General features: G+C 33.6%; 1 protein-coding gene across 3 annotated transcripts in view; it reads left to right on the top strand.

Annotated features, from left to right (window-relative positions):
* The window catches only part of acap3a (ArfGAP with coiled-coil, ankyrin repeat and PH domains 3a), a 159,935-nt gene that overhangs the window by 137,925 nt on the left and 2,057 nt on the right, over window positions 1-19,953 (top strand). For 2 of the 3 annotated variants that reach the window (XM_056448885.1, XM_056448887.1), the window contains 10 exons: window positions 49-118; window positions 214-308; window positions 1,948-2,165; window positions 2,407-2,508; window positions 3,986-4,087; window positions 4,167-4,387; window positions 5,558-5,667; window positions 6,277-6,387; window positions 8,707-8,768; window positions 19,478-19,580. In XM_056448885.1, coding sequence (XP_056304860.1) covers window positions 49-118; window positions 214-308; window positions 1,948-2,165; window positions 2,407-2,508; window positions 3,986-4,087; window positions 4,167-4,387; window positions 5,558-5,667; window positions 6,277-6,387; window positions 8,707-8,768; window positions 19,478-19,580 — 1,194 coding nt within the window. The remainder of the gene's footprint in view (window positions 1-48; window positions 119-213; window positions 309-1,947; window positions 2,166-2,406; window positions 2,509-3,985; window positions 4,088-4,166; window positions 4,388-5,557; window positions 5,668-6,276; window positions 6,388-8,706; window positions 8,769-19,477; window positions 19,581-19,953) is intronic. The other variant, XM_056448886.1, reaches the window with a different exon arrangement.

Below are 19,953 nucleotides of genomic sequence, written 5' to 3' on the forward strand. Positions count from 1 at the left end.
GTGTGCTCCAGCAATGAGATCAATGAGTGTTTTTGCTTCTTTTGTCAGGAGTTTGGGAGTTCACTGTTCAAAAGTGCGTTCACTGACTCTGGACTCATGGGAACCGGAGTTACTGAAGGTCTGTTCTCTTGCTAATCTCTCTTCAATGACCTTTTCCCTGTGACATGAGCAAACACGCTCTGACATGAACCACTGTCTGTTGTGTTCACGCAGCTGATGTGTGAGCTGGGAAACAGTATCATCAACCACATCTATGAAGGCAGCTGTGAAGAGCAGGGCCTAAAGAAACCAGCACCCAACAGCTCCAGGTGACTGATGATGATGACAGACACTAGTGGCTCTCTTTATTAATCAGCCTGAATAGTTGAAGTCAGAATTATTAACCCCCCTTTGAATTTTTTTTCTTTTTTAAATATTTCCCAAATGATGTTTAACAGAGCAAGGAAATTTTCACATTATGCCTGATAATATTTTTTCTTCTGGAGAAAGTCTTGCTTGTTTTATTTTGGTTAGAATAAAAGCAGTTTTTAATTTTTTTAAGAACCATTTTAAGGTCAAAATTATTAGCCCCTTTTAGCAATTTTCTTTGGTAGTCTACTGAACAAACAAATCATTATACAGTGACTTGCCTAATTACCCTGACCTGCCTAGTTAACCTAATTAACCTAGTTAAGTCTTTAAATGTCACTTTAAGCTGTATAGAAGTGTCTTAAAAAATATCTAGTCAAATATTATTTACCGTCATAATGGCAAAGATAAAAGAAATCAGTTATTAGAAATGAGTTATTAAAACTATTATGTTTAGAAATGTGTTAAAAGAAATCTTCTCTCCATTAAACAGAGATTGAAGGAAAAAGAAACAGGGGGGCTAATAATTCTGACTTCAACTGTATATAATTTTATATTATATATTTTGTATTATTATTATAAAATAATAATAAATTATTTCTTCTTATTATTGATGAAAAATTATGATCATTGTTGTTGTTGTTGTTGTTATTATAATTATTAGAATAATAATAATTATTAATATACTATTAAATAATAGTAAATATTTTAAATTAAATGAAATATTTTATTTTTATAATAAAGTATGTTTAATAAAATTATTTAATAATAATAATAATAATAATTGTAAAGATATTAATAATAGTAATATTTATTGTATAATGATAATAAATATTATTATTGATTAGAAAATTATTATTAATTATTATTGATATTATTGTTATTGTTGTAATATTATTATTATTATTATTATTATTATTTAACTATCACAAAACAGTTTTGCATGAATAAAACTGCATATATTGCAATAATTAAAATCAAAGTTCTTATAATATAATAATTAAGTTCCTATCATTTTAATTATGATAAAAGTTCTTAGAAAATGTAATTCATGCACACTTGCATGCACAATGATATTCACAGTATGCCTGATAATATTTTTTTCTTCTGGAGAAAGTCTTATTTGTTTTATTTCGGCTAGAATAAAAGCAGTTTTTAATTTTTTAAGAACCATTTTAAGGTCAAAATTATTAGCCACATTTAGCAATTTGTTTTGGTAGTCTACTGAACAAACAAATCATTATACAGTGACTTGCCTAATTACCCTGACCTGCCTAGTTAACCTAATTAACCTAGTTAAGCCTTTAAATGTCACTTTAAGCTGTATAGTAGTGTCTTGAAAAATATCTAGTCAAATATTATTTACTGTCATCATGGCAAAGATAAAATAAATCATTATTAGAAATGAGTTATTAAAACTATTATGTTTAGAAATGTGTTGAAAGAAATCTTCTCTCCATTAAACAGAGATTGGGGGAAAAAATAAACAGGGGGGCTAATAATTCTGACTTCAACTGTATTTATATTTTTCAGTTAATATTTTTAACTGAATCGAATCCATACCAGCGCTAATGTTCAGTTGCCACCTCAATGTTTAAGGCAAGAAAAGGAGGCCTGGATTAAGGCGAAGTATGTGGAGAAAAAGTTCCTGAAGAAGATGATGACGGGTGAAGTTGTGGTGAACGGCGGGAGGAAATCTGAGCGCCGCTGGAACTCCAGGAAGTGCAGGAGGCACAACAGTGCCACCACCGTCCCCAAAACACACCGCAAATACAGGCAGGATCCAGGCAGCGCGTCTCCTGCAACCCTGGCCTCAGGTGACCAATCACAATGACTCAGTTACCTCAGTTTCATTCATTATACTGTGCCGGTATCTATACAAATGTTATGAAATAAATAAATGAATCAGTGAATGTATGAATCAATTAATTAATGACTTTTTTTGACATTACCATTCTGATAATACAATATTATTATAGAATAATTTAATTATTCTATGAAACTAATTGTATTATTATCTGACAGATCACTGAATTTTTATTCGTTTTGCACTTTTAGCAACTGCTGCTCTGGAGAGGAAGTTCAGGCGAGAATCACTCTTCTGCCCGGATGAGTTGGACAACCTCTTTTCCTATTTCGACACTGGTTCAGGGCCTCGCAGTAAGTTTTTATTTTAGCCTGTGGAAAGATTTGCTTTCATACACTCATTCATTTGATGGGTTTTTGCTTTGCTTTCCATTGATATTTTATTTATTTATTTATTTATTTATTTATTTAATTATTTATTTATTTATTTATTTATTTATTTATTTAATTATTTGTTTATTTGTTGTTGTTTTTTGCCCGTTGCTTTGTGTTTTTCTTTTTTGCTTAGATCTGTTTTGTTTAATTTTATTGTGTTGTTTTCCTTTGCGTTTTGCTTCATTTCTGTTTCATACTTTCGCATTTTTGCTTTTTATTGATTTCACTTGTTTTGTTTGAATTTTGTTTTGAATCTCTTTGCTCTTTTGTGTTTTATTTTTTATTGTTTACTTTTGCTGTCTAGCATTTTTCTTTTAGTTTATTTTGTGATCATATTTTTGTTTTTATTTATGTTTTAATTTTATTTGCTTTGACTTTTTTTTTTTTTTTTGCTTTTTTTTTTACATTGTTGTTGTTTGTATGCCTACGTTTTGCTGTTTGTGTTTTTTCCCTTAAATTTTTTCATTTTGGGCCCTATCAAACACCCGGCGCAATAAAGTGCAAGACGTGTAACGCACGACTTGTTGCTATTTTCTGACCAACACAACCCTAATTTTCCTGTTTTGCACCACGCTGTATAAATAGCACATCCATTTGCACTACTTTGTGGACTCAAGTTTGGATTTGTCCATCTGTCGGGTTTTGGAGATGTACTGTATGCATCACTATATGGCACATAAGAATAGGACGTGTGTTTGGATTTAACAGATATAATTGAGTTTTTTGACCACACTTCGTTATTATTGTTCATTTATTCGTTTGCTGGAAATTAGAACTGAATTTAGAAATAGTTTTGAAACAAATCTTTGCGCTTAATAAACAAAATTAATTATGTAGGCTAATGGACGTCTTGAGTGAGTTTCCACCGTTTCCTTACTCCACGAAAGTAAAGGACTAAAAGTAAAGAGAAAGTAAAGAGGCCGAATAGAGGAGGCTCATTTTTTATCCTCGCTGCAGATGGTCTCCTTAACTGTTTTCTCACTAGTAAAGCTTTTAGTTTTCAGTAATATGTAAGCTTTCAGTAAAATGTGGTTACATTATTGGCTTGTGTTTTTTAAATCAGTATAGTTCAAATTATTGAGTTAAATTGAAAAAGTCTCGCAAAATTATATTATTTAATAAAAATAATAACTAATTATTACAACGTTTTTTTGGGTTTCGTCCAAGTGCATCCAGAATTTATAGTTTCTGCCCAGAATTTTAAATTTTGGTGGATCCCTGCTTTTTAAAATTTTATTTATTTATCTTTTTCAAGTTTATTTGTGTATTTTCTTTTGCATTTTTTAATATATTTTGAAGATTTAGAGTTGTCTAACAGTGACACATGGTGTGCTCCTGTTTTCTGTCCTGATGCTGACACTCTGTAGTGTAACGTGTCCGTGCTGGGCTTGTGTCGGTCCTACAGGTCTGAGCAGTGACAGTGGGTTAGGAGGCAGCACTGACGGCAGCACTGACGTCTTGGTGTTCGAGTCTGTGGTGGACAGCGTCACAGAGGAGGGTGAGTGTGAACCGCTGTATGTGTGACTGATACGGTGTTACTATAGCAGATGGATCATGTGTGTTTTTGTGATGTTTAGAGTGTGAGGTGTCTGAGGACTCTAGTAATGAAGCTGAACTGGAGCCAGAAGCATCAGATCCTGAGGATTTGAGAGAGCTGGATGCTGGAGCGTTACTCTACAAGGCTTGTCAGGCACGCAATTTGCCTGTTATGGCTGAAGCTCTGGCCCACGGAGCTGACGTCAACTCTGTCAATGAAGAGGACGAGGGGAAAAGCCCACTTATTCAGGCTGTGATTGGGGTAAGTGAGCACAAGGCAATTGAGGGTCCCACTTTATATTAAGTGGCCTTAACTGATAAGTACTTACATCAAAATATAAACACTTAATGTGTTCAGAATGTGTTGCAGAACACTTGTAGTGCACTTGAGGTGGAATATGGGTAGGGTTAGGAACAGGTTTGGTAGTGTGGGTATGTTTAAGGGTGTGTTAAGGTGTAAGAGATGGTCAACATTCTAATGACAGAAAATAATTACAGATGTAATTACGTGCAGGTATTTAATCAGTCATAAGTACAGTGTAAAAACATGTGTTTACACAACAAGTACATTATAACAAATGATTAATTTTCATGTAAGTACATATTAGTTAAGGACACCTAATATGATGTGGGACCCAATTCGTAAATTAGAAATACTGTATTTTTGGGAAAAAAATGTTTTATTTATTAATTTATTGCTTTTATATGACTAAATTTTTATTCAAATATCTGCTTTGAAGTTCTAAATAAAGTGCGAAAAATGATCACATATGAATGAGTACATTTAATATACATTAAAGGGCACCTATGGTGAAAAATCTACTTTTCAAGCTGTTTGGACAGACGTGTGTAGGTATAGTGTATAGACTGTCATATTGGGGTGATATAAACACACTCAGTCCTTTTTTCTTTTTCAAATTTAACAACATAAAAACGGTGGACCAATTGGAGCGGTTTTCAGACCGACTGAGGCATGTTGCTGACAGGCACGTGGGAATTATAAAATATATATAAAGTGAAGGTAAACTTCCATGCTAACAGGGGTAACACAAGGTTTTTAAGCACCTGAAATATCTTATACAAATCTGTTTTTCAGAGAATCCATAGTTTGCAGAGATAAGAAACAAATATATATTTTTTTAAAAAGTTTTAAATGACTCTCCCAGAATTAAACTTTTGTGAAAAAAGACATTATTTGTTTCTAGCTGCTATTTAACAATGAGTGATAACCAAAAAAACTGTCCTTCTGTGTAGGACTCTAAGAATTTCAACAACACAGCTGATTCAATTGCTTTCATAATATGCTATCAAAATGTCAGTTAAGTGCACAAATACATAATGTGCTAGAAACTTTGCTTGAGAGTGACATCTGTGTTGATGTTTTGAGGTTGTAAAATCTTATTGCTCTGTGTTTTTTTTTTTTTACATCTAGGGTTCTTTAATAGCCTGCGAGTTTCTTCTGCAAAATAGTGCTGATGTGAACCAGAGAGATCACAGGGGAAGAGGCCCGCTGCATCACGCTACTTATTTAGGACACACTGGGTGAGTTCAGACTTGCATAAACATGAATATGTTTTGCTTCTAAATTTCATATGTAATTTAATGTTTTACTATGGAATTATTCACTAGCAGTTTCTGAATCTAAATAATGTCTAGACTTAATATTTTTGCTGTGTATAATTGATCATTCATGTATTAGATGGCAGAAGTGTCATAATCTTAATATGTGCGTACTGTTGTATTAAATGTTATCAATAGTAATGCATTGTAGTATTTAATATGTTTAAAAAGTGCCATGGTAATTACCAATGTGATATATCCAAACAACATGGAAAGATGATGATGCATGGTATTACCTAACCATGATAAAATGTCACTTAATGTGGCATCCACTTCTGTGTTTTTGGATACTGTTGCATTTTAGCAGGTCTACACTGTCAAAAATGCCGGGTTCCACACAATTTCTTCATGTTGTCCCAAAACAAATCAATTAAGTTAACTTCATGTTTTTTTTTACAAATTTAAGTAGATGGAACATAAAAACAATTAAGTTGTCCCATGAAACCCTTAAGAACTGTGTTGTTTCAACTTATTTTAAATAAGTAGCTCATTAGTACTTATAATACGATTAGCAATTTGTTTTATTTCCAGGCAAGTGTGTTTGTTTCTGAAACGAGGAGCGACTCAGAATGACGGGGATGAGGATGGACAGGACCCGTTAAGCATAGCGGTTCAAGCGGCTAACGCTGATATAGTTACTCTGTAAGTTTATCCAGTTGCATGTAAACAACTTAGAATTTTTGCACAGTGTGAGTGTGTATACAGTTGAAGTCAAAATTCTTCGCCCTTCTGTGATTTTAATTTTTTTTATTATTTTTTTTTTCTTTTACAAATATTTCCCAAATGATGTTTAACAGAGCAAGGAATTTTTTACAGTATTTCCTATAATATTTTTTTCTTCTGGAGAAAGTCTTGTTTGTTTTATCTCGGCTAGATTAAAAGCAGTTTTTAATTTTTTTTAAATCCAATTTTAAGGTCAAAATTATTAGCCCCCTTAAGCTATATATTTTTTTCAGTTGTCTACAGAACAAACCAGCATTATACAATGATTTGCCTAATTACCCTAACTTGCCTAATTAGCCTAATCAAGCCTTTAAATGACACTTTAAGCTGTATAGAAGTGTCTTGAAAAATATCTAGTCAAATATTATTTACTGTCATCATGGCTAAGATATAAAGGAATCAGTTATTAGAAATTAGTTATTAAAACTAATATGTTTAGAAATGTGTTGGAAAAATCTTCTCTCCGTTAAACAGAGTTTGGCGAAAAATATACAGGGGGTTAATAATTCCAACTTCAAGTGTGTATTAAAACTTTTATTCAGCAAAGATGCATTAAACTGACCAAAAGTGACAGTAAGGACAATAATAATGTTACAGATTTACATTACAAATAAACCTTGTTTCAGTTTCCTCAAAAATACCAAGCAGCACAACCATTTATACAACATTTATAATATCTCTATATATAATATCTCTATATATAATATCTCTATATATAATATCTCTATTTATAATATCTCTATATATAATATCTCTATATATAATATCTCTATATATAATATCTCTATTTATAATATCTCTATATATAATATCTATATATATATATAATATCTCTATATATAATATCTATATATATATAATATCTCTATTTATAATATCTCTATATATAATATCTCTATATATAATATCTCTATTTATAATATCTCTATATATAATATCTATATATATATAATATCTCTATTTATAATATCTCTATATATAATATCTCTATATATAATATCTCTATTTATAATATCTCTATATATAATATCTCTATTTGTAATATCTCTATATATATTATCGCTATATATAATATCTCTATATATAATATCTGTATTTATAATATCTATATATAATATCTATATATAATATCTCTCAATATAATATCTCTATATATAATATCTATATATATATATAATATCTCTATTTATAATATCTCTATATATAATATCTCTATATATAATATCTCTATTTATAATATCTCTATATATAATATCTCTATTTGTAATATCTCTATATATATTATCGCTATATATAATATCTCTATATATAATATCTGTATTTATAATATCTATATATAATATCTATATATAATATCTCTCAATATAATATCTCTATATATAATATCTATATATATATATAATATCTCTATTTATAATATCTCTATATATAATATCTCTATATATATAATATCTCTTTATATAATATCTCTATTTATAATATCTCTATATATAATATCTCTCTATATAATATCTCTTTATATAATATCTCTATTTATAATATCTCTATATATAATATCTCTATATATAATATCTCTATTTATAATATCTCTATATATAATATCTCTATATATAATATCTCTATATATAATATCTATATATATATATATAATATCTCTATTTATAATATCTCTATATATAATATCTCTTTATATAATATCTCTATAATATCTCTATATATAATATCTCTATATATAATATCTCTATTTATAATATCTCTATATATAATATCTCTATATATAATATCTCTCTATATAATATCTCTATATATAATATCTCTATTTATAATATCTCTCTATATAATATCTCTATATATAATATCTCTATTTATAATATCTCTATATATAATATCTCTATTTATAATATCTCTCTATATAATATCTCTATATATAATATCTCTATTTATAATATCTCTCTATATAATATCTCTATATATAATATCTCTATTTATAATATCTCTATATATAATATCTCTATTTATAATATCTCTCAAGAATCTCACAGAAAATTCTGCTTTTTTATGTCAGGGATTAACTGCATTTTGAAATAAATATCCAGAAATGTTTTTTAACTGAAGTATATTTTTGATCAAAAAGTGAATTTATTGTGAGACTTTCGAGATCAATGAAAAATGTAAATCTAAAAAAGAAAAGCAGTAGTAGCACGTCTAATGGTTTTATGTCTTTTTCTGTCTCAACAGGTTACGTCTGGCACGTATGAATGAGGAGATGCGCGAGTCGGAGGGCCCGTTCGGTCAGCCAGGTCAATATTCTAGCAGCAGTCCCACAGAACAGCAGTATAAGAAATGCATACAAGAGTTTATCTATATTAACATAGCTGAGTGCTAGAGACACCAGCATAGCGCTTTTCCCATTATTCCCACCACAACCAACCATGTGTTTACTGTTTATCTACAAAGACAGGCTAGACTTGCTGGATGATCCAACTAAACCATCTTTAAATGGTTGGTCATTACCAGCTCCGAGCTGGTTTAGTTGGTTAATCAAGTGAATTCCAACTCATAGGGCCACATTTCACATAGTAACCATAGGGGCTTCACACCCTTTGGATAGTTCCTAGAACTACACATTGAAGCATTTTGGCTATAGACCATTTTAAGGGGTGTAAACGAAAACAATGGTCCCAACGTATTTCCTGTTTTACATGTTTAATTTCTATAGCCTCCGAGAATCATGAGAATTGCCTCTTGTTACAGTTATGAAATAGTTTGATAACAAGCAGGAAATGTTCATGGGCCAATGACATCCCCACATTAAAATGGTCTATAGTTATGCCTTTTAAAGGTCTCACCCAGCAAATTAGGAATTGCCATTGATGTAAGTGTATTCTGATTGGGCGAATGTATGCCATGCTGAACTTTTGAAACTTTTTCCAAACTTCCTAGAAATACTGGCAAAAGCACCTGCTTTTTTCATGCAGAAACTGGAATTTATTTTAGTTCCAGGAACACTTTTCGGGGTCTGGGTCGATTAAAGTGCAGTTAAATGAACACTTATTTTACAACTCCCCTAGAGATATACTGTTTTGCCATTTTTTAATCCATTCAGCTGATCTTTGAGTCTGGTGGAAACACTTTTAGCTTAGCTTAGCATAAATCATTGAATCGGATGAGACCATTAGCATCTGTTTTGACAACAAACAGAAATGGTGAGGAGGAGGAGGTGTCTGTTAGGTTGCAATAATCCAAAGAGAATGATTGAACAGGCACAGTTAGATAACAACAGATGAGGATTACGAAGGAGAGACTTAACTCGGAATTGGTGAATAGGAGATGGGTCAAGACTAGGGATGGCTGACGTGAAACTGACGTTTCGACACAGTGTCGAGATCCCGAAGCGCAAGTGTTTCAAAACACTGCACCGAAGCATGATCCGAAACATCCAGGTCACGTGACTAAAGGGTTTCGAAACACCTGGTCACGTGACTAAAGCGATTCAAAGCATCGATCAGATCAGAAGCGTTTTGAGACCTGGCGAATCCTTCGTCTCATATAGCCTAGAGGACTGTGCGTGTGCATGTTGTTACTGTGCTTCAAATGGCTTTTGGGTTCGAATCCCGACTTGTACAAATACTCAGAAGTCAAGGTTTTATGTATTTTAATAATGTTACTGTTTTATAGTGTAGTCTAAATAGGATACAGCTGCGGATACGCCATCAATTTAGCATCATTTTGTAACACTGTAAAACAATAATTAAATATTTTTACAGTACTGTGATGGTTGGGTTTAGGGTTTAGGTAGACGTTAATAAAATACAATAAATGTGAAATTTTATGAATAATGTAAATACTTCTTGTTAACTTCCAGCCATAACCATGTCTGATCTAGCAACAACCCTGTTTTATGACCAAAACAAGACATATTTATTCACAAAGTGTTTATTTAGATGTCAGAGCAATGTTGAAACAAAACAATACAAGAACAAAGCATTTCAAACTAATATTAAAGCATTTCAAAATAGCTGTATTAGCCTGGATTCGAACCCACTATTTCTGCATGGTAGTCTGAAAGTCTTACCACTCCACTAAATCACTTGAGTTCAACTCTACAAAGTGGGGTTTAATACTTCTATTTGCTCAACTGTTCTTCGCTGAAGCAGTTCAAGTGTAATACATAAAAAAATGACCACTAGGTGTCACTGTAGAGACGGGTTTCGAAACGCTTCGAAGCTTCGATAAATTTGCTTTGACTGTTTCAGTGTTTCATGAAGCATCGCTTTGCCCACCACTAGTCGAGACAGGCGGCTGGCAGCGGAGGAAATAATCAATTAAACAGAGCAGAGGGTCACAGAATTGTAATCGCTCAGAAGTGTATGCAGGGCAAAACAAGACTTTGCAATGAGTGGAAGAAAAGGCAGGGTTTAAATAGTCACTGTAATGGCTTTCAGGTGCTTGGGTAATCAGAAAGCAAGGATGCTGGGAAATGTAGTGAAACTGGATTAGTAGTCTAGTGATGGTGACCTCTAGTGACGATTAGGGGAACCACAGAGGTCAAAGATGTTACACTCCCAAAACCCTTTTCCTGATCTTTCTGAATGAAAAAACAGTCGCAGCTTCCGGTTCATGTGGACTTTAAGGGAACTCCTAATAAGATAATCCAAAAATTTTTAGCAAGATGCTAATGGTCAAATCTGAGATGTGTTTCATCATTGGTTAGTATCACTATATTGCATAATAATCATTCAGATGTTTGGCTAAAAGGGTGTTCCCGTCACACGAAAACGATCAATTGGTGGTGCGAAAGCCCCTCAAACCACAAAACTAACTTGACCACTTTACACACTGCAGATTTACAATAACGTTTCAAAGTTAGTCACATGATTGACAGGCCTTTATATAAAGTAGTTTGGTCAAGCAAACAATGGTGCTACTCATTGTGTTTAAAAAAAAACAGTAAACAGAGCCCTTAGCATATCTGAAACTAGCCTTCAGAGTTAGTGTCTGTTCATTACTGGTCATTTTCACACCACTTTACACTTCAGTACACTATTATACAGTATGCAGGCAGCTGTTTGTCTATTCTAACAGTGTTCTAGTGGCATTTTTTGGATGAATGAACTATTCAAGTTCTGAAAAGCGCATGAGGGAGAGTGGGATAATTAAAAAACTGTGATTATTCTTATTATGTCATTATTAGTGTATAAAATGTCTAATCTACTAACTAAAATGTTGTTTTTTGACTCAAATGCCACTGTTATGCACTTTTTCTTAACTTCACTGTTGTGTTTGTTTGCTGTTTTTAATGACGGTGTAGAAAATACCTCAAATGGGTTTTTTATGCCTTTTCTGACTTCCGCCCAGAGCAATAGCGCAGTGATTGGATGATGATTAATCTTTTTTTTGTATTGTGGTAACAGATTGTATTTTTGTAACTTCGTATACTTGGGAATTTTACAATTTGCGACCAAACTCCAGATTATACATCAAAAAAACATTCGATTACAGTACATTGCGGGTCAAATTTGGGGTCAGTATGATTCTATTTAATTTCTAATACTGAAAAATGCAGCATTAGCTTAAACATAAATAAAAAATACAGTAAAATGATGAAAAAGACTTACAGTTTAATTGAAATATTTTCTGTTTTAATTGAAGTCAAAATTATTAGCCCTTCAGTGATTTCTTTTTTTCTTTCTTTATTAAATATTTCCCAAATGATGTTCAACAGAGCAAGATATTTTTCTCAGTAATTCCTATAATATTTTCTCTTCTGGAGAAAGTCTTATTTCTTTTATTTCGGCTAGAAAAAAAGCAGTTCTTAATTTTTTTAAACCATTTTAAGATCAATATTATTAGCCCCCTTAAGCGTTATTTTTCCGATTATCTACAGAACAAACCACTGTTATACAAAGAATTGCCTAATTACCCTAACTTGTCTAATTAACCTAGTTAAGCCTTTATATGTGTTGGACTTTCCCCTAGTCCTCCAGGTTCAAAGATCAGTCAGAGGCTTCAAATAAATTTAATGATAGAGGTGCTTCAGTAAGAAAGATCCTCCATCCAGATCAGCCGAATCATCAGTTGTCAGGCAGAACAAATGATCTGCACAGAAAATGTTATGCGCACACACACACATAACACACAAGAGAGAGTCAGCCTACACCCTCCCATCCGTGCTAGATGGAGAAAGCAGCGCAGCCTAAAAGAAAGAATTGTAACATTTTACTGATAACAAGTTCTCTGAATTTAACTTCTCAGTTATCAGTCACACGAAGCCACGGCTGTTATGGAGGAAGGTTATATGAGGTTAAGCACACAAACATAAGTTCATATATTTGATTAAAACAGGATTAAATTATTAATGCATCAAACAAAGTTAGAAAACATTATAATTCTTTTAAATGTCACTTTAGGCTGAATACTAATATCTTGAAAAACATCTATTAAAATATTATGTACTGTCATCATGGCAAAGATAAAATAAATCAGTTATTAGAAATGAGTTATTAAAGCTATTATGTTTATTTCTATTATGTTTAGAAATATATCTTCTTTCTGTTAAACGGAAATTGGGGAAAAAATATACCATGGGGCTAATACTTCTGACTTCAAATATTAAAATATAAATTATTCATCTGCTGCAGAGCAGAATTATCAGCATCATTATTGTGCTTCAGAATGCAGAAATCTAATTATTATTATTATTATTATTATGATTAATGTTATAACTAAATATGGATTGAAATGTTCTAAGTATTTTCAGTGCTTAAAAATCTTCCAAGTTGGATTTTTAAAAAAATTAATTAAGAAGTATTTTTACAAATGAAGAGTTTAGATGCAAAAACCTCTAAATGCTCTAAATTTTACTCTAAAATGAGCATTTTTATCAGGCTCCTGTGTGTAGGTTCAGTAATATCACTTTTTTGGCAAAGAATATGTAATTTTTAAAGTGAAATATCTTAACATAAACAAAGTAGGCTGAGAAAAATGTTCATTTTTGATGGAACTTTCAGACGGCATCACACAGATTTCTCTTCAAACTTTTCAAATGTCATTTTGAATCACTTTATTGTCCTTTCTGAATATAATCAGTTATAACAGAAAAAAACATACTGACCTCAAAATTTTGTACTGTACTGTACGTTAATGTATAATGCAGTAGTTCTTCTTTTATTAATTATTATCTGTTATCTTCAGTACATTGATAATAGCTGTTGCTCTGATCTGTTTGCTTTTTCTGCTTTTTCATAAATCTACAAACTCTCATAATACAATCTCAACATCATATGATGACAAAATATCTAAACTAACACAATCTCACGTTAATTCCTAACTTTTTGCTTTAGTGGCTAGTTTGTATGAATTCATACGATCTCATTCATGCAGTTTTGTACAATTTGCTTGTCCCCCAATGATGGTTAGGTTTAGGGGCGGGGTTGGGTGCCACGCCTCCTTTTTAAAAACGTCGATTTTCGTATGATTGAACTGATACGAATTAGCCACTGAACTGACAAAACGCAGAATAGTTAAGTTTCCTCGTGAGATCAGGCTGGATAAACTAGTTATGAAACGATATCGTAAGTGCACTCAACAAATGATTTTTGCTGAATGTTCAAATTACTGAGCTGAATTGACACAATTCTTGAGTTTTTTTTTTTGGACAACTTAATTATTTCATGTTCAATCCACTTAAATTTGTTTAAAAAAATTAAGTTAACTCAATTGATCTGTGTTGGGACAACATGAAGCAATTGTGTGAAACCTAGCATTTTATACAGTGCAAGTAAACATGTTAAACACTGTAAAAACAGCTGGGCTTCACACAATCAATTTGTGTTGGGGCAACATGAAGGAATTAAGTTAACTTGTTCGTTTTTAGGGGCGACACGGTGGCTCAATGGTTAGCACTGTCACCTCACAGCAAGAAGGTTGCTGATTCAAGTCATGTTCTCCCTGTGTTGGCGTGGGTTTGCTCCAGGTGCTCTGGTTTCCCCCACAGTCTAAAATCATGTGCTAGGTGAATTGAATAAACTAAATTGGCTCTGTATTTGAGTGTGAATAAGTGTATATATATATGGATGTTTTCCCAGTATTGGGTTGCAGTTGGAAGGGCATCCGTTGCGTAAAACATATGCTGGATAAGTTGGCAGTTTATTCCACTATGCGACCCCTGATGAATAAAGGGACTAAACCGAAAGAAAATGAATGAATGAATTGTTTTTACAAATTTAAGTAGATTGAACTTAAAACAATTAAGTTGTCCCAAAAAACTCACAAATTGTGTTGTTTTAGCTCATTTTAAATAAGTAGTCTGAACAAACAGCAAATGCCATTTTTTGAGTGTAAATGAGATCTTAATCTTCAAGATCTCAACCAAAGATCACAGATATTCTAGTGTGTGTGTGTGCGTGTGTGTGTGTGTGTGTGTGTGTGTGTGTGTTTGTGTGTGAGTAACCATCCTTTCTTCAAATCAAAAACGTAGCACTTGTCGAGAGAATATTCATTTATTTATGTGTTATTTGTCGTTTGTGAACATGCAAGGAAATTTGAGGTTAAAGATCATTGGTTGACAATCGTCCAATGAAATCGCAGCACTTTCTGTTTAACATGTACATTCTGTTTTTGTGAATATGACATCAGTTTGATGAATTCCTGATATTTTGCAACCAAAATCCTCATTTTATTGCAATAAACACCCAATATAATGCTTTGTAGACGCTCTCTTTCTGCTCGCTTTCATGTTTCTGTGTTTCCATATTTCTGTCATGCTGCGATTTGTAAAGTGTGTCTGTAAAGTGTGTCGATTTGTATATCTGAACATTTTTCTGTAAATTACTTCTGCTTTTCTTTCTGCTCTGCGTTTCTGCCCTTTTGTCTGTTTTCTCCTGAACAAAAAAAAGATTGATGATAATAAATGAACCGCTTGTGCTTGACTCTTCTTCTTCTTTTCTCCTGGCTTATTCTTCTCTCTAGTGCTCTAGTTAGTGTGCGCTGTTAGAAAATTGTCTGCATTAACTCAACTCACACTTGAAGCTGTTTTTGTTTGTTTGTTTTGTTTTATAATATTTCTGCAGAATATTAGACCATTATAACTTTGATTTTAAAGTAATATTCATTTAAAATAACATTATAATATTTGTGTTCCTTTGACTGAATTAAAGCACAGAACATCAGGCTTAAAGAAACAAGTCATCTGACAGAGATGTATTAAAGAGCACATGGTTTACCTCTTTTTTATGATTTAATATTAATATTATGGTTCTTCTGAGTGTGCCAGTTTAGGTTCAGTTTAAAACACAATTCAGATTTTTTTTTATTATAATGTGTTAAAAAGTGTCATGTTGGGGGCGTGTCCACAGTTTGCTGATTTATGGGTGTGTTGCTTCACATGTAGACTAGTTTCAGCTTCGCCCAACGTAACAAGGGGGCGGGGCCATGAGCTCACCCACTCTGTGTTTGCAAAAGACAGGCAGACTGAGAGGATCCGCATTCAGTCGTACATGTACGACTCGGACACAGACCAAGCAGAGAGTACAAAATCATACGTGTCTTTGTACAGTTTTACAGCCAGCTGTGTGCTAGTTTCAAGTGCCGAGCTTGTACACAGAAACTAATAACCACGCACACTGAATTAACTTTGACTGAGGCACTGGATGTGCCGCTCGAAGCTGCGACATGGCACACCAGACACTCTCTGTGGCGCGGCAGAAACATGAAGTGTCCTGAATCGTCACGCCACGCATTTTTGAATTCTAAACATAGGTTTCTGCAGCGGTCCGCGGCGCCCAGCCGTCGACTTGAGTGTACCCTGATAGAAACCTATGTTTAGATCTCTAAAACGCATGCTAGTTAAGATCACAGGGAGCTTCTGGGATCGCGAGAAATGCAAGCGGCTGAAGTATAAGGTAGACTCAATGAGAAGTACACATGTTTGCAAACCTACCTAAAGATACAACCAATAATTCTGATTAGAGCGATAATGTGGAGAATATTGATCTTGTGTTGAGCCCAATGAGCCTTGCATCTAAAAATAGAGCTATGGTGTTCCTTTAGTGATATCGCTTCGACTCACGCTGAAAATGGCGGACGTGAATCAACAAACTGAGGATATGATGACACGCCTGTCAATCAATATTGGTGGGCGGGGGGACCACTCTCCTACGTAAAGTTGCGGTCGGTTTGAAAACCGCTCCAATTGGTCCACCGTTTTTTATGTTGTTAAATCGAAAAAAAAGCACTGGGTGTGCTTATATCACCCCAATATGACGGTCTATACACCATACATGCACATATGTCTGTCCAAACAACTTGTTTAAACAATCAATTTTTTACCATAGGTGCCCTTTAAATATACTATATGGTTTCAAGGTTTAAGGGTTAGTGAGGGTTTTTAATATTTTCATTTGTCCATGGATGCTTGTACTTAAAAATGCTGAATAAATCTATATTAGATTATTGTCAAATACTATTTTGATTTAAAATAACTGTTCGCAATTTTATTGTTTTACAATTTGTTTTACTCCTGTGATTTAAAAAAAAAATTATTTTTAAATCAGATTTCAAGTTAATCACTTCTACTATTATTATTATAAATATTTTAGGGTGACACACGGGCTCAGTGGTTAGCACAGCAAGAAGGTTGCTAGTTCGAGTCCCAACTGGGTCAGTTGGCATTTGTGTGTGGAGTTTGCATGTTTTCCCTATTTTGGCGTGGGTTTCCTCCTGTTTCCCCCACAGTCCAAACACATGCGGTATAAGTGAATTGAATAAGCTAAATTGGCAGTAGTGTATGTGTGTGAATGAGTGTGTATGGATGTTTCCCAGCACTGGGAAATAACCTTTTACTCACATCCACCTTTTAAAGAAATATCGTAGGTTAGGACTAAAGTTGAGTACTAAAGAAAATACAGTAGCTTGTTTATAGAAAAAAAAAATCTGTCAGAATTATTAGTCCCCTTTTTATTTTTTCCCCCAATTTCTGTTTAACGGAGAGCAGATTTCTTTCAACACATTTCTAAACATAATAGTTTTAATAACTCATTTCTAATAACTGATTTATTTTATAAATAACAAATAATATTTGACTAGATATTTTTCAAGACACTTCTATACAGCTTAAAGTGACATTTAAAGGCTTAACTAGGTTCATTAGGCAGGTTAGGGTAATTAGGCAAGTTATTGTATAATGATGGTTTGTTCTGTAGACTATCGAAAAAATATATATAGCTTAATAGGGGTTAATAATTTTGACCTTAAAATTTTTTTAAAAATTTAAAACTGCTTTTATTCTAGCCGAAGAAAAACAAATCAGACTTTCTCCAGAAGAAAAAATATTATCAGACATACTGTGAAAATTTCCTTGCTCTGATAAATATAATTTGAAAAATATTTTATATATATATATATATATATATATATATATATATATACTGTTGACAAAAAAGTACAGCTGGTTCACAAAACACATCTCCATGTAAACGTGAATATCTCTTTAAATGGCAGTTCTGCATGAGTGCCTGCGGGCTGACGGGACAGTCTCCTCATTGTAAATCAGGCATGAGAACTCACACAGTTTGGCAGAGTGTTCACGGCAAACCCTTTTGTCCCCTGCGAAGTTCCAACTGTTGTCATGGTTACCAGATTGTAGAAATACCCTGAAAGGCACAAAGATCTGCTTCAATTCCATGAGCCGTGTTTCTGTCCTTTTAACTCACAGGTGTCAAACTTTCTGGAGGGCCACTGCTCTACACAGTTTAGTGCCAACCCTAATTAAACACACCTGATCAAACTAATTAAGCTGCGGTCACACTGGGCTTTTCCTCCCATAGACTTCCATTCATACGCACGCGAATGCCTCAGACTGGAAACACAGGGTCATGCGTCAAGTTTCGTATGTCGCTGCGGTGCAAAGTTCAAGCTTGGTGAACTCTGACCTGCTAAATCGCATCACTTGACTGCGTGAAACCGATTGACAATCAAAACAGGACCTCTCTGGACATAAATTTAAAACATGGAGCAATCGCTCGCTTTTTTAATGTCTAAACAAATTGTTTAATCCCGCCCCTTTTCGCAGCGCCGTCGACAGAATTTTGCACACACAAAGCCCAGTGTGACCGTAGTTTAAAGCTGCAGTCACACTGGACTTTTCTCCCTATAGACTTCCATTTATACGCACGCGAATGCGTCAGACCGGAAATGCAAGCGAATGCGTCAAGTTTCGCAGGTCGCTGCGAAATCGCATCACTTGACGGCAAAAGACCAATCGAAGATCAAAACATGACCTCTCTGGACAGAAAGGTAAAATATGGACCAATCACTCACTTTTTAAAATGTCTAATAGTCTTGTTTAATCCCGCCCCTTTTCGCAGCGCCGTACAACAGAATTTTGCGAGCTCAAACTCTAGTGTGACCACAGCTTAAGTGTGCTGAAGCGTGGTTGGATCTAAACTGTGCAGGGCTGCAGCCCCCCAGGATCTGCTTTAACTCAATATCTAAAGTGCATCAGACACTGAAATGAAACCTCCTCTGAATACAAAACCGATGTTTTTGGGTTCATGTGAAATCAAAGTTTACAATGTTTATTTTGCCAGCGCACAATGTTATTCTCAAGTGAACAATTAATCCATGTAAGTTAATCCACTGAAAAAAACAGTGTTTTGGTAATCTTCAATCAAATCGGACCATTTACTTCTGCATTTGGAGTGGTGGATCTACTTTGCTGATGTCACTTTGATAGCTTCACCCACAATAGTCTTGCCATGCCCCTCTTACCTAGTCTGCTACTAGGGAATGATGTGCAAAAAGAAAGCCCGGCCCTCTACTAAATATTCGGTTTCAGCTGAAAGTACATCATCATACTAAAATAAAAGTCTCAGCAACTTCTGGTTCACACAAACTTTAAAACTTTAAGGTTTTACCATCTATTGCAAGTCTAAGTGATTTCCTCAATTTTCCATGACAGCTACACGCTTGGAGTTCTGTATCGTCACATTTACAGTGTTTGCCGTTTCAGGTGACACCACATACCTGGATATTTTCCGAGAGTTTTCCCACATGGCATCCCACAATCCTGAGAAGCTGAAACGGAGAAGTGTTCACTTCCGCCACTCCTTCAGGTCTGCTAGATCAAATGTTATTTATGGATCCTTTTTATATGTCTAACTAAATTATCCGGGTGCTCCGGTTTCCACCACAGTCCAAAGACAAGCGCTATAGGTGAATAGAATAAGCTAAATTGGCCGTAGTGTTTGTGTGTGAATGCAAGAATGAATGGGTGTTTCCCATTGTTGGGTTGCAGCTGGAATGGCATCCACTGCGTAAAACATATGCTGGATTATTTGGTGATTCATTCCGCTGTGGCGACCCCTGATTAATAAAGGGACTACGCCAAAAAGAATATGAATGATGAATGAATAAAGAAAAGAAAATGAAACATTAATGGAAGACACTTGCATTAAATGTCCTTCAATTCAGATCACTTATACATTT

The sequence above is a fragment of the Danio aesculapii genome, chromosome 23 (assembly GCF_903798145.1).
Source record: "Danio aesculapii chromosome 23, fDanAes4.1, whole genome shotgun sequence".
In the NCBI taxonomy this organism is placed as follows: Eukaryota; Metazoa; Chordata; class Actinopteri; order Cypriniformes; family Danionidae; genus Danio; species Danio aesculapii.